The sequence below is a fragment of the Chaetodon auriga genome, chromosome 9 (genome assembly GCF_051107435.1).
Source record: "Chaetodon auriga isolate fChaAug3 chromosome 9, fChaAug3.hap1, whole genome shotgun sequence".
Classification (NCBI taxonomy): domain Eukaryota; kingdom Metazoa; phylum Chordata; class Actinopteri; order Chaetodontiformes; family Chaetodontidae; genus Chaetodon; species Chaetodon auriga.
This window is the reverse complement of record NC_135082.1, coordinates 9,666,800-9,683,179: the sequence shown is the minus strand read 5'-3', so window position 1 is coordinate 9,683,179 and position 16,380 is coordinate 9,666,800. Positions and strand designations below refer to the sequence as shown.

Sequence of the window (16,380 nt, the reverse complement as noted above, 5' to 3'; positions counted from 1 at the left end):
TGTAAAATGTCAGTAAACAACATCTGGATAGTTTGTATCTTATACAGAGCGAACATGCCCTGCTTCAGCCTCCTCCTAGTTACCTGCAGTAGGAGTCATCTGCACAGGAAGCCTCCCACAGTGTGATGGCCCTAAACAGCATCTAAACAAGCACTCACACACCACCACCGTGCTTATTTGTCTGATAAATTAGAGCAGCAGCTTAGTGGAATCTTTGCAGCTAATTGTCTTTGGGTATCCAGCCAATGTACATGTAACTATAAATAATATGCACAGCTGAGCCGGGTCGATTGCGATCAGCAGGTTCCCATAGCCGGTTGTCTTTGCAGCACTTTCTTCAGGTAGATTTGAAAACAGGCCTAACTGAGGCAATTTCAAATGATAGATGAACAAATGCACCTACTGCTGAAACACTGCTTCGTCACGTGTGCCATAACTACGTTATATAAGTTAACTTACATACATACTTTAAATATGTCCACCTTGACTTTCGTAAGTCAGTGAAGTGAAAGTCAAATGTTTTACCCGTCCATCCACCCCGACCTCCTCCCTATGTGGACTTCTTGTTTTTTTGCGCTACGTCACCCGGGAACGAGAATAGGCTGAATGACTGCATCTGTATTTAAGGCCTTATCTGTGTTAACACCGTTTATATTGCGGCCTTCTTTTCTTTGGTATTTAGACTTTCAGAGGTTGATCAGGTTGACTGGGAAACCATCGGTTTGATGCTCGCTAATCCACCAATGTCATTAGCTTCCTATTAACTGGGTGTGATTTCTAGTTACAGTGGATTTATATTGTGTCATTTTCCATATTTTTCTTCCCGAGCTCTTATTTGCAGAGAAAAGGCCATTATCTGTACCAAACTTCACCTCTGTAATTTCGAAAATGAATTCTCCACCCTCCCTGTCGTCTTCCAATTACTTTTCTCATTCTGCCTGGATTTCATGGTCACTTCACGGTCGCACGCATGTCTCTTTTCTCCTTCGTCTAACCACCCTTTTTTGCCTGTCAAGGAAGCACAGCTACTTGCAGCCTCGCGCGGGTGTTTGCACAGTTTTGTATTTGTGCGTCTGCTTGTCTGTCTGTCTGTTTGTTGTATCTGTGTGCCTGACTGGTCAGAATGACAATAAGTCATTATACTTCTGATGAATGAGACAATCTGCCTCAGTGTGATGATCGGGGGAGGTTGGACCACTGTCACCAGAGTAATTAACAAGAAAAAGTTTGGCGTGTGTGCATGTGTGCTTCAGCGACCTTGAGGAAAACACCTGCATGGGTGGAATGTGATTGATATGCGTTCCAGATCTCGTGATTGACCCCCTCGGCTTCCTCCACCTTATCCATCTATCTCACATTCTGTGTCCTTTCTCCTCCTGCTTAAGTGACATTACACCTACAAACCACTACTCCGATCCTGGATCCTACACACCGAGACACACACAGGTCTGTTAATTGTATATCACTATACTGACATGTAAATTCCCGTATCTGTAACCCCAGCCATATACACCAACTTGCAAACTTTGGTATTGCTTTTGAAGGAACAGTGCAGCATTTTGGGAATTTTTCACTTTCATTACAAGAGTTAGTTCAGAAGATTGGCACCACTCATATCCCTGCCTTAGATACAGAGCTGGAGACAGGAGGCAATTAGCCTAGCTTAGCATAAAGACTGGAAGCAGGGATTGATAGGATTTAAGGTTAAGTACCGTAACTATTTTTTTTTTTTTAGCCAAATAGAAAGCCAAAGTCCTGATGTCACCTTCACTTTTCTCCCCACCCAAATTCTGCGATGACCCGCCCCTGTTCTGCCTCTGATTGGCTCTAACCCAAACATATTTTTCTTACCTTAACCAATCATCAAACCCTTAAAAAGGAATGAAAATTAGGCAATCAGAGGGACATCAGGCAGGTTATTTCAGACTATTGGGATTTTGGAATAATGAGCCATCGGAACAATGGGTAGTCCCCAGCCAGTTGCTGTTCCAGTAGCTTCTGTAACAATGCAATCTCTCATTTCTTGCCTCTGTCCTCTATAGTGTTCCTGAAGTTTACCATCCATATTTAAGGGAAATGAGCACCTATTGCAGTATTTGATTGTTAGAAGTTATTAGTTTGTAATGTGCATGACCTTTATAATTTGTCAGAGTTTTCTTAAAATAATTAAAATTGTTAGCATTACAAAAAAAACAAAAACAAAACGACAGCTATGGAGGAGTGTGGGTAAGTTATCGCAACTTGATTTCCACGATATGGACCAAATCATGTAATTTTACAATTAGATTGCTTTGCACATGTCCATTCTTACTGAAAGACGTGTTGGGACACACAGCTTTGAAATCTAATCTAATCTAATCTTGCCTAGCCAAGATGGCTGTTTCCCCTTACTTCCACTCTTTTTGCTTGGCTATGCTAATAGCCTCCTCCAGCTCTGCGTGAAACTTCTCATCTAGCTTTTGAACAGAAAGTGAATTTCCCACAGTTTTAACTAGAATCATAACCCTAACCACAGTCACATGCGCTCAACAGGTATACAGTGCACACACACAGCAGCACACGCTCACGAAGCCTTAGGATGTCCACACATTTCCCAAGCCAGTATCCCTCTCTGTTTCCTCACCCACCATTCAAGGTACCAACACATTAAGGTTGAACTCCTAATAGCCTGCGTGATGGATGCCGGAGCATAATGAGCTCTTTATGAGACTTAATACCTACTGTTAATCAATGGACATAGCAGGGCATTTTTCAATACTACCTTCTAAGCATTTTAAAATGAGCCCTCATTGAATAGATTGACTCACATTCTGTGAGTCCTTCTCTCTCTTTTTCTCCCTTCTCATTCTTCTTCTGTCCCAGCATGCGATTAGTTACATCACATATTCTGAATCAAATGATGCCTGTTCTTTAGAAATGCTCTTGCCCGCTCTGATATCAATGCATGTGGTCCAGACTGAGAGATATTTTGATGAAAATGCAACGCTACACTGTAATGCAGTGGGTGGACCAGACTTTCCTCGGCCTGGAGCAATAGAAACATGGATGACCTATTTATTACCATAAATATCCCATACAGGCAGCTGCTGGAAGCGTTCCTGTCAATTACTGCTGGTTGTTGTATTGTTGTATTTTGATCTTTCGCTACTAATGTAATGCGTTGCTCAAGGCCGCTGCACTCATATCATGCTGTATTAGCATCATAATCATGTACTGTATAATCTGCATCCACAAGTATACGATTTGAATAGATGAAAACTGTGCTGGTTGTGATGCAGCAGAAAAGAACAGAGCAGGCGTCAACACAGAGGAAGTGATGTCTTGATGTACACGTTTAGCTGTAGTAGAAGTTGTGTTACAAGCTGTGTCAAGGCAAGCACTGTTATCCCAGAACAGGTACCTTCATACTGTATACGTGTGTGTGTTTGTTTCTGGGTGATTGTGATGTTGTGCGTGTGTGTGTGTGTGTGTGTGTGTGCGCGCGTGTATCTGTGTCTGCCTGTGTTTGATTATCCCTTACAGCCTCTAAGGGAGAGGGATTCATTCTCACTCTGATAATGAGGGAGAGACTAGCAATGCCCTCAAGTCATTTCTCCTCTTCTCCCATCCTTCCTGTTGCATCCGGCTGCTTCTCTTTTTTTCTCGCCCTTTACCTTTTTCCACTCTAGATAATCTGTGTCTCTTTCCCATTATTCTGTCTGTATTTCCTTGCTGGTTTCCACCCACTTCTTTGTTTCTTAATTCTCTGCTACTTCTTGTCATCTTTTTTTTTTCCTTTGAGTGTCTGTATTTATGCATCGCTGGCATGAGTTTAGGATGGCTGCACCACGTTCGAGTCATTCTCTGTTTTTATGTCATAGATTTCAATCCTGGCTGACCATTTTTCATCAGCGGGGTCGATGGTTGTCTTTCTCTGTGGACCACAGTGCTGGCAGCTCCGTTTCTCCCCACAATAGCCTTACTTATCCCGCATCAATACTCTGATGTGTTGTATATGTGCCTGGTTGCTCAAATGTCCATTCGCAGCACTCCCTCTTACCTTACTTCCCGTGTAGATTCTCCATGGAGTGCAAAGCAAGAGTGAGTCACAGCAGTGCATCCATTAATTGTATACCAACCCCTTTCTGTCTTTTCCACTCTCTCTATCTCTGTTTTCCAGGTGACTGAAGTGGAGATTGACATTACATAGGCCCACTAGGAGGCCCCTCCATCTCCCCCCCACCACCTTCTCCTCCTCCTCCTCCTCCTCCTCTGCTTCCATCTCTTCTCCCTGCATCCCTACCCCTGCACATCCAACCTCAGCATGGATCTGAAGGATCGTAGACACCGCTCCCTGACCAGGGGTCGCTGCTCCAAAGACTCGCAGTATAACACCGCTTCCCTAGATGCAGATGAGTGCCGTGTGCCTACCCAGAAGTCCTACAGCTCCAGCGAGACGCTCAAGGCCTTCGACCATGAGCAGAGGCTGCACTATGGCGGCTGTGTGACTGACCTGGTTCACCACGAGGCTGATGAGTACTCCAGGCAAGGTGGGTTTGTAGAGCAAAGCATTTCCTGCAAATGCTTTATTACACTGTAGTTTTGGGCTCGGTCCATAAAGTGCTGGATGGGAGACATTACATGGAAAATCAAGCCAATTTTCTGACTAAAAGAAAAGTTCAACATTTTGGGAAATATGCTTATTTTTCTTTGCTGCCAAGACTGAGATTAGAATATTGATACCACTCTCATGTCTGTCAGCTAGCGGTATATCTACTGCCAGCAACTTGTTAGCATAACTTAGCATAAAGACTTAAAATGGGTGCGTAGCAGCATCCCCAAAGCCCTTTAATAAACATGTAAGCTTGTTTGTTTAATTCGTATGAAAACCAAAGTTTAAAAATGACACATTAAGGTTTTACAGGGTGTTCTGTGAAGGGCCACGTTTTCTTTTTACACTTTTTGTACAGATTACACAAATGCAATGTGACATTTCCCCCTGCTTCTCGTCTTTGTGCAAAGCTAAGCTTACAGGCTGCTTTGTATGTAATGTATAGACACAATAGTGGTGACGTGTTAGACATATCAATCTTTCCATGTCACTCTTGCCAAGAAAGCAAATAAACATACTTCCGACAAAGCTATATATACGTTACATACATTATATATTATTATGAATCACAGAAGAGATGTTATTGCAGGCTTTGTCGAGAAAGGAGTTTATGAGATGCAATAAGGTTCCAGGGTTATAAAATACTTTCTAGATATTACAGACAATGAAGGCTGCCAATTGCAGGTAAAAAGCAAAACTTGAAGCTCAAGGATGTTGCAATTTCCTGTTAATTTTTACCAATTATTTCTGCTCTCAGTGCAGCTTCAGTAAGCAACTCATTTTCCTGGCCAGCATGTATGGATGAGCCAAGCCAAGGCCTTCCTGTCCCATTTTCTGATTCTTACATTACTTAAACATCTGCTATCACACATTCGCCACTCACACTGTCACACATGTAAATGTTTTCCATATATTTATATTACTTTCAGCCACTGCGTGTTTCTTGAGAGGCCTCTGTGGCAAGCTGTTAACGTAATCAGATGGTGTAAATGCTGCACTTTGCAGCAGAAGACCAAAGCAGACCTTTAGCACTGGCAAGCCTGTCATAATGAACTTCTGTATCCCCCGGTGAGCAAGTTAGCCGATAGGCCGATAGGTCATCTCTAAAGGGGTGGGCCTGCTCTCATAGGCATGTCTTTAAAGTGAGTGTGTCTCTGTACACATGTGTGTGTGTGTGTGTGTGTGTGTGTGTGTGTGTGTGTGTGTATGTGTATGTGTGCGTGTGTGTGCACATGTGTATATTGCGGAGGGACATGAAACAGGCAGTATTGATCCCTGGCTAGTGAAAGGAGTCAGACTCAATGGGATTGATCTTTGCTAAGCTCTGTTTTCTCTGCATGGACACAGACAGGAGAGGAAGAGAGCTCAGAGCAATACAACACAATGCAAAAGAGAGACAAAAACAGTAAAACCTCGCTCACAAATGGATATATATATATATGTGTATGTGTGTGTGTGTGTATATGTGTGTGCATGCGTGTGTGTGCGTGAGAGTGTGTGTGTGTAGCTTGAAAAGTTAGACCTACTGTCAAGGTTTCATGTCTGGCTGTGCGTGGTATCAAGCATTTACAGGCACTGATCAATCTGACAGTAGTTTAAGGAAGAAAATGTTTAATGGCACACGAACTGGGAAGAATTTTTTCTTAAAGAAAAGAGTGCAACAGAAGAGCATACTTTGTTCTGCGGAGGCAAAGGTAACGATAGAAAATGGAGGATCGATTGGCGGGATGGATGAAAGACTGGAAGTCAGTGGTGTGTGCTCTTCGGACACACTCCACTGCTGCACCGAGCTGACCTCACACCAGGCGATGGCTGGTCGATACCACAGTCCTCTCAGCCTATCAGCTCCCTCGAAAGCCCAGAGCCACAGATGCATCGTGGGAAGTGTGGCCACAGGAGACCAACAGTGTTGCAGCACCATATGGACTGTGACACCACGGGATGAGGAGTAGTGCTGGAGGAAGGGAGAAAGAAAAGGAGTCAGAGTGAGAAAAACGCAGCGAGAGAAGCAGCAGATAAATAGAGTTTTCTTCATCTTTCCACCAAATATTTGTGTAACTACCACATGAGAGAGTGAGGGATTGATACAATGTGTTCTTTTGAACAGCTTGTAGATCAGAGGAAAGATGGTGAGTGTAGACAGAAACTTTATTTTCTTCATCAGTAACTACAAAAATTGGACATAAGAGAAAGTGAATTCTGATAATATCCCACAAATGGTTTGAAGGGGATTGGTTTGATCTGAACGGGCCTGCAATATTACTAACTCCTGTGCTGATGGAGCCACAATAGAAAATGCAATGGACTTTGATTAAATTATAATCTTGTTGCTCTTTCGGTCAGGTGTGCCTTCATAGCATTTCTGCTTATTGTTGAGAAGTTTAAAGTCATCCAAAGCCATTCTCAGACGGCAATTTTGCTTTAATGGTTCTGTGTAGCGCAACCAATTTACAGTTCTGTGGTGTAATAATACATATTGACTTGCCCTTACAGCTGTCATTAGATCCACATGTGAGGCAAAAATGTGTGTCATGCACAGGTGGAACTGGAACACATAGTGCTCTGATGTGCACACACACTCACACACACACACACACACACACACACACACATACTGTATATATGCTCACACAAACTATTGCTGAGTTTCATATTGAATATCTTATTGGCTCACCTGCAGTAGTTGGAAACAAGCTCATACTCCGCTGACATTTATTTTGCTGATTTTTGTTGCTTAGGCTTCATTATCCTGCATGTGCAAACAGTGGTTAGGCACAAATGCACATTTGTTGAGTGGTGGGGTGTTTTGGTAATTCTGAAAGTTCAATGGCATTGAGTTATGCAGTGCAAATTATTAGGAGTATAGCAGATGTCCTCAGGATGTGCCCTGAGCCAAATCAAGGATCTTGGGATGTGATTCTTGGAGCCTTTAGAACGGGAACACTTTTCTTCAATCATCAAAATAATCTTTTCCATTGTGAGAACAGGTTTATGATATATAGGTATATAGATAGGTGTATATTTCTAGGTATATTTCACTTCAAGAAAGTATTGCTTTTCTCACATTTTTTTTACATGTGCACAGTAGTTCTGCTGCTACATCTTACTGTAGTTTTGATCTTACTCCAAAGATATCATTGCCCGCTAAAATAACTTACTTACTGCACATCATTATGCATGAAAAGCTTCACCGGAGTTCCAGTGTTTCCTGAAGCATAAATTCAACTTAAAAAGGAACATTACCTCCCCTTGGAACCATATTCAGACTCTGTTTGGAGTCTTTTTGGGAGTGCTTTGCATTTGTGTTTTGCAAATCTGTACTTACCTCCCAGCCCATTAGGAAACTGTTTCCTGCTGTAAAAGAAGGTGAGAGGAGCTGATTGTTTAGGCCTGTCCCGCCTCTACATGCTGATAGTATATTCCTCCTGCATCCAGCATACTCATCCTGTACCAGCAGTTTTGAATGGCCCAAACTTGTTCTCTTTCTATGTCCTCTGTGCTATATTTTCTTAATGATATAGTATTATGTTGACTATATATCTGAATGCAAGACAGACAACAACATAATACTACAGAGTTCACCTCTGATCTAGTATAATAGGCTAAAGTTTTCAAATGTTATTCAGATTTAAAATTTTTTCATTAATTGGTTGACTGGGTTAATTTCTACATCTCAGGATTCAAATAAGTCGTCGTGTTGTTGGAGAAGCAGTTAACCAGTCAGAGCTTAGTAGGCGGGATTAAGAAAGGGGGAAAGGGGGCAGCGAGCAAGCTGCCTTGCCACATTCACTAACAATACCAACAGAAAATGGTGACAAGTGTAGCTGACATCAAAACAGATGTACTGTACAGGTTGTTGTCTGTCGACTTATAGAGATAACAGCTCCTAAATCAACATAATTGTTTGATCTGGCTTAATGCGAAAAATCCCCTCCAGACATGTTTTAGATTAAGATGAAAAAAATGTAATTATCTCCTTTAAAACCCTTTAAATGACATTGACTCAATCTCCCTCATTTAAAACTCCAGAATCTTTGAATATGTCAATATTTTTCATTTCCAAAATGCTGCTGAACACAAGATTTCGCCTATGTCACTGAAAAGTCTGTGTTAGCTGATCACTGGGCTAAAATTGGCTTCCAAACTAATTGTGAGTTCAGAAATCATGCTGGTTGGCTGACCCTTTAAAATTGTACCAAGTACCGACAAGCTTTCAACTTTCTCATGAATGTGAAACCAGCCTTCTACTGTCAAACTGCACAAAGAAGCTCAAACATTCAACTGTAGGGACAAGAAGAAAAATACGTTTCTGAGTTTAGGGGGACTCTAAACTAACTGCTCCTAGCAACCGCTACTGCAGCCATCATGTCAAATGAAAATGACATCAGCAGAACAGATACACAACTCTCTAACTGGATAACATTAACACAATGTCAGACGAAGGGAATGAAGTGAAACTCAGTAACTATCTGGTCTGATTATCCGCCGAATAGAGCTGATAAGGAAGTGCTGTTGTATTGCACAATGGTGTATAATGTTAAAAATCCTTATTTGAAATCATGCAACTACAGCAAGCTGTGTTTCACTATTCTGAATGTGTGCAAACTTTGGGTAAATCCTTTTTTCCCTCCAGTTAATTTTCAGTGTTTTAACACTAGTCGTCCCAAACGGCTCCTTGCAGATTTTGATAAAGCGAGTTTGGTTGTGTATTCCAACAGACCCCCTGCTTTCATTGGATCTCAACTCCGCTCATTCCCCATTACACACTTATTACCTAGTCTGCTTGGATAAGCACAGCCAAATAACACATTCTTTCCTCACCATAACATGCAGCAGCCTGGAAAGCTCATTACAAGTGTTCACTATTTAACACCACAAAGCAAAATGTTTGAATACATTAGCGATCTCAATAAGGTACAAGCTTCAATCACATATAACCAGAGATATCAGAGGGCTTTTCGCCTGCATGTTCGCTTTCTTTTACATATGCAATTTTAAATAGTCTCAGTTGCCCGACATATCTTTTCAGCGGGTTGGTTTGGTCTGAAAATGCATGGATCACCGCTAAACAGATGAGTCTGTGACACAAATACAAATATGACTGTGTCTTAACTGCAGCTGTCTGGGTTCGATTCCAACCCAGAGCTCTTTGCTGCATGTCATCCCCACTCTTTTCCCCCTTTCCTGTCTCTCTCCAGCTGCACTATCAAATAAAAAAAGCAAAACAACAGCCAAAAAAAAAAAAACGTGTAAACTCTTATGTGCCACTCTGAGCAATGCACTGAAGCACCATACATCTCTGTTCCCCTCCTGCAGTCTCTCTTTGTTTGTCTGCAGTCTTCACCCGCCTGTCTCTCTGATCCTTCCACCCATACTGTACATCTCCTTGTCTCTCTCCCGGTCCTTCTTTGCAGCTTATATTCAGCACATCCCAGGGGTGTGTCGTCCGTGCGGGTCCACCTGTGGGCAGCAGGCATTATCACAGTCATTGCAGTCTCTAGAAGCTTTGGCCTTTCCTTTTAGAAGGATCTAAATGAGCCTCTCTACATTCTCCTCTGCTGCTTTGCCCCCAGGGATGGAAACCACACAGAGAATCCACCACCCACCTGCCTGCCTTACTGCCTGGACAACACTCAACATCATCTACTTTCTCTACTCATTCTGTCTCTGTCTCTCACTTTTTTGTGTCCTCTTTTTCTCTTCTGTCACACCTTTCATGCCTGCTTTCTCCATCTCATTCACTTTCCCTCTTTCTCCTCATCCTTGCCTTTCCTGTATTGTTGCTTTAGTGATCACATCACACATTTGTTATGTTGGAGCACTCTCTATGGCTTTGTGAACGAGCATACACTGTGTGTCTTGATTTCACACAGGGTTTCGCCTGCTATCGGAGTTCTATAGGCTTGACCTCTCCTCACAGACAGATCTATGTGCTAATATGATCAGAGTGAGCGCATTCAAACCTACAAGAGGCGGCAGTATACCTACATTATAATGGCCATGTTTACCTCATTCTGCATTCCCTTTTCTCCATCGACTTTGATGTGACAAATGACTACAGTAGCCAAGGATTGCTTTGTCCAAAAACTCTGCCAAACTCTGCCATTCGCATCCTGGCATGATTGCCTCCATTGCTTGTATTCAGGACCAAATGGCAAGGAAAATGCAGTGCTGAGTGGTCGGGAGGCGGCTTTAGCCCAGAGAAGCATCCTCTGCTTCCTCTGTCCTCTCCATTCTTTGGGGAGACAAGACTTCCAAGTATCTGGAAGGGCAGCAGCAGGCTTTCATAATGTGCCCTCTGCAGCGAGATTCAGGAACTAACCCTAACCCTCTAGAGAGAGCAGCCTCCTATGTCACATGTTTGCAGAACACTTCATGAGGGAATGAGAGGAACTCAGACAACAAGTATTTAAATGTGATTTATCAAGTCCTTCACCACTTCAAATCACTTATTGTGTTTACAGTCTGTTCAGTCAAAATACGTTTGCAGACTTCATTCCATTCAGATGAATGCGTGTTGGTACACAGTTCGTACAGAAGTCAAGTTCTCTCCCACCTCTGCAGAGATCCAGGGTTTGATTCCTGGCAGTGGTGCCTCCTGATAACTTCCAATGAACACGATTAGCTGTGTTTGCTAGTGGGAAGCCAGTGAGGGGTCCTGTCATTGTGTCTTCACTGGCAACCTCTTCTGCTTAGTCAGGGCTCCTGCACAGCCGTGGGTATATGTATCCACGTGTCACACCTCCTGATGAAGCTTATTGCTTGCAGCGGCTGATGACACCATGTGTCACAGAAGTAGCATATATCTGTCTGCAGCCCTGTCTGGAGCCCTCCACAGACAGTGATGAGTATCGCAGTGTATAAGGATTCGGGCATTACAAATTGGCAGCAAAGTACAAAAATCCACAAAATAATATTAAATACAGAATGTGTAGCTGTATGCTACCTTGTGTGTATGCATGCACACATGCCTGTGTGTGTCCTTGCATTCCATTGGGTTATAGTCAACCTGGACTGCCGATGATCAAAGAGAGAACAAAGCAGCTGCATGCTATTAAAAATAAATGGCGGTGAGATTAAATGTGATCCCTCCCCTCTTCCTCCGATCCCTCTTTATCTTTGTCTTCTCGCTGGCATTCTGTGTCTCTGCCAGCTGCTGACACTCAAAAGCATCCCGTAGCTACAGCAGCAGAGCAGAAGAGTCACTGAAGAATATCCTGGGGCCGACTCTACGCTACTCCAATCCTCAATGCACTCCCACTCACCCTGTTCCCATATTCGATCTTTTATAGACAGGAAGCGTCTCGTGTGGGTTTGCATGTGTGGCCCTAATACATGCAAGAAGGTGTGTGAAGGGGGGCTTAGCTCAAAGTAGCATCTGGTCCACCATTTGGCACTCATGCACACACACTCAGGCTACTGTACATGTCAAAAAGGCCCAGTTTAGAGACTCTAGCTCTTTTCCCTGCATCATCCATGCACGTGATCAACAGTTGTTTTGGAACTAAAGAGGATGCCTGGCACTAAGTACAGGTCCATCAGAACCTGTTGTGTCCCTGAGATTCTCTCTGTAACATTATCCACCCAAACCTCCGAGTACGCCTCATGTGAGTTTGTCAAACCCTGTCTGTGCTCTGAAAGCGAAAGTGCTAGCTATTAGCACTCATGCTGGCACAGGTGCATGCACACGCGCGTGCAAACACTGGGAAACAAATGAAACAAATAATAGGAAGAGGTCGGGGAAATGCATGCTGAAGGTGCCAGCTATTTAGCACTGATGCTGGCTCTTCTTCACACAGACACTCGTGCCCGTGCCACACCGTACAGACCCACCACCACCCCACCCAGCACACACACACACACACACACACACACACACACACACACACACACACACACACACACACACACACACACACACATGCATACAAATACCCGGTAACAAACAAGACAATTAATTGACAGAGTCTGGGGAAATGCATGCTGACATCTGCAATTTTCTTAGACTAAAAATCATTTATTAGACAATGTTGTGTGGGTTTTGTGAGAGTTGAGTTAATCTATGTTTACTATGTAATGACCCTCTTTGACTCTGCTTTGGCAGCTTTTGATAAATGAGGCAGATTGTAAATGTCAGTGTTATCAAGTGTTTTTTTTTTTTTTTTTTTCTCAGCCGAGTCACTTGCTTCCTAGACTGTAATTAAACATGTTCCCTAGCCACAGAATTTAAGCGTGTGTGTGTGTGTGTGTGTGTGTGTGTGTGTGTGTGTGTGTGTGTGTGTATGCCACTATTCTTATACACGTGTATGTTTTGATGCTGGTCCTGATCTTTCGTGACAGAAATGATACCAATGCAAATAATTTGCCATCCTGACTGATGTTGCTGCATGTGTAAACAAACTTCAATCGCCATCGGATTACCATACAGATGAAGAGTCACCACGTATGATAAAAAATTAGAAATGCTATCGATGGGAAGATGGGACTATATGTAAGTAATAATAGATGGTGTGGTGTGCGATGTACAGCAAAAAGGAATGAGACTGACAGAGAATGCAACAACACACAGTAGCTTTTCCTCAACTAACAAATTTTATATCAAGACAGCTTGATGAAAATATGTTATGCTTATACTTTGCCTGATGTCGCCAGATCAGGCTTGGGTGCAGGGTAACACAGATCAATGGGAAACAGACTGGTGCAGACAGCTGCATAGACTCAGAGCATATCTGTTGTGCTTCATGATGCTTCTGCTAAAGCTTGTCAGTAAAATACCTGTTTAAAGCAATCATCATAGAGACCAGGTTACTTCTGTGGTTACTTTGCTGTAAGTAATGCAGAAATACTGTAATCAGTGATGCATTGCTCCAGGCAGACTGTAATATTGCAAAGTGACTTTGTACGTCCAAATGACAGTAAGTAGTAATATGTAATATATTAGATTACATATTACAACCTGCCGCTTGATGACCCCTCAGGTTTGCAAAGGGAGTTCAGTGTGACTGAATCATGGAGTAACGTAACGTGCAGACGTTCTAAATGTGGCCAGCTGGTACCACTTACCTCCGGCAAAAAGATAACTTCTGCTTAAAAGTCATCCATTTTTTAAAATCTTCAAACTTCTGAACCCATTTTCCCAGTGAAGCTACGATAGCATGAAGCAGAAGTGTTGTTGCCATGGTTACCTGCAATTTAATATACCTTGCACAGAGCGTTAGTTTGGTGGTTAAACTGTTGACCAGAATTTTGATTCGTCCTGTGCAACCTGCCATCCGCTCAGCGCTGAGTCCAAGGTTTAAAGCCAGTTTGGAAACATTTCTTATAAGGTTACCACAGCTTTTAAAACAAACATTTAGACTGTTATCATATCAACAAAGTTACGAGACAAGTGAAAATGAGATATAGCGGTGAAGTGAACATTGGTGCAGTCTGTGTGTTGATTTAGGCCCATGTATCTCCAGGTCAGATCCATAAGCGGAAGGATGTAGCAGCATTTCACCGTGCATTGCCCTCTGTTACAGTGTCTTTTCAATACAAACACCAGCCAAAGTCAGACATTTTCTAGTCCCAAAGTAGGCTTTTAATGGGCCGGACAAGCAACAGAAGAGGACGACTTAAATGAAAAAGGAGCACATAGGAAATCTTACAAAAAAGACAATGTGTGTAGACGTGCCTCTACTGTTTAACATCATGTCACCATCATATCTCATATCTCATTTTTCTTAGTATTAAAGAACATACTGGAATATGTTTGCAGTACAACATGTTATTTACCAAAAACACATCCGTATTCATAATGTGACATATCCGTATTCCTGAGTGACTACTGCTAAATATCCATTTATGGCTGAGCAGTGCAGTCTCTCCTCCCTGATCTTACCTGGGGTCTTTACCTCTCAACACTGAACATGTGCAACTAATATCCCACCTCCCTGTCCCATCCCCAGACTAATTAAAAGTATTTAAATAGATACCTTTCTGAAGTGTGTCTTGGGGTTAGTTTAAGCTGCGTTAAGTTTTCAGCTTTCCTGAAAAGCCTTTAATTTGAAGATTGGCTTCTAAGTAGGTTGTACGTGCAGCGTTCTAGTTATAAACCAACAGTGAGGCATGTGTCCCCGTGTAGTCAACTTTGGCCCACTGTTCATGGATGAGAGGTGTTTCACTGCTTGGCGCTACACCTCTCACTGACAAGACCTCCTCCAGAGTGCATGGTGTTGTGTCATGTCCTGTCATGTCCTGTTCAACCCAGACTGCTGTCCCCTGGGCAGGAGTAAAACTAGCCCAGGGATGGATGACATTTGTCACACCTATTTTGGTCTCCTCATTAGGAGGTGCAAGGGCCCCTCCGGCTCAGGCGGGAGCCAAAAGAACGGATGTCATCTGGTAGGTGTGGGAAGTGCTTGACCATGGCACTCCTATTTGGGCATATCTGTTGGGTCGTTACTGCGCTGCTAATGGTAGCGTTAATGACATGCCACATGCTATGGGATATGTATGTGTGTATGCACATGTGTGAAATGGATTTTTTGCTCATCAACACCAAATCCCTTGAGGTTGACTGTCAGCGTGCCCTGTCATCCCGTCACGACATGTCAGTCACACAGGGTAGGTAATGCTGTAACAAATCATGGCTACTGCCACTCACTCACTATGAACAGCAGGGAGCCAACAAAAGTTGAAAAGAAGCTATAGCAGCGGTAGGAGATGAGCCGCTCAATGAAACGAAAAATAAATCCGCACCCATATTCAAATTTGATAAAACAATCATTTCAGTTTAATTGTTTCCAAGTGCAACATGAAAATTGATTTCTTTTTCATTTCCAAACAAACCACACCTTAATTCCTGAAATGCCCATTAAGGTAAATTGATGTGTTTGAAGTAAGAGTGTGTGTGCTAACACTTTGTTTACTTATTAGAGCAAAATCCACATGTTTAGTTTCCAGATGTCAAGATAAGGCATTTTAATCCTGACAGTATTATCTGCTACAAACCTCTTTATTCTTTAATCCCGGCAAATAAGAGTCAAAGAATAATCTCCCTTTTGAGGGATGAGGCATTTTATCTGATGGTCATGAGAGTGATGACTGAGATAAGATATTTAACCAAAGAGAAAAGAAAGACTTCTACAGTAATACCCTAAAACCCTTTAATACTCTAAATAAGGGCTGACAAGCAAGCAAGCAGAGCTGGCTGTCAGAAAAAACACAAAAAAATCTTATTGTTGTGATTGTTGTTGTTGCCAGCTAAGTGGCCCAAACTATTTTTGACCATATGAAATGCAAGAACTATTATCAAGAACTAGAATATGTTCAGTGACAACCTTTTTAAATGATAAAGTTAAAATTAAATACTTTCTACAAAATCTGCGCGTGCCAAATGTATTGTCATGAAGATAAGGAAAATGCGGTGTTAATTTACCTTGGGCGAGTAAGAACATAATGTTAAATCTTCTTTCATGGATTTGTTTTTGTTGTCAGTCACGGGGAGATCTGGTCATCTGTTCGCCTTTGTTTTTGGTCTGCACCGGCTCCTGAGGGAAATATCTGCATCTTTAGCTGTGAAACGCTCCACTCTGTTCACCATCTAACTCTCTAACTTTGCCTGTTTGCTGTTTGGTGCTGCGCGGTGTAACGTACAGTGGCTTTATTAGAGCTTTGTCACTGGAAACAACTGCCTGCTGTGCCTAGAAATGAGGCTGATGAGAGCGGCGACAATGAACCGAAACAGTTAAAGTTGGGGCCGTAAAACCGAAACAGTGAGCTGAAAGACAATAAAATGCTCCATTGAG

At 42.5% G+C, this 16,380-nt stretch overlaps 1 protein-coding gene across 2 annotated transcripts in view; it reads left to right on the top strand.

Moving 5' to 3' along the window:
* The window catches only part of tenm2a (teneurin transmembrane protein 2a), a 202,793-nt gene that overhangs the window by 45,295 nt on the left and 141,118 nt on the right, over window positions 1–16,380 (top strand). For both annotated transcript variants that reach the window (XM_076739126.1, XM_076739125.1), the window contains exon 2: window positions 4,160–4,529. In XM_076739126.1, the coding sequence (XP_076595241.1) occupies window positions 4,304–4,529 (226 nt within the window). In that variant the 5' untranslated portion in view covers window positions 4,160–4,303. The remainder of the gene's footprint in view (window positions 1–4,159; window positions 4,530–16,380) is intronic.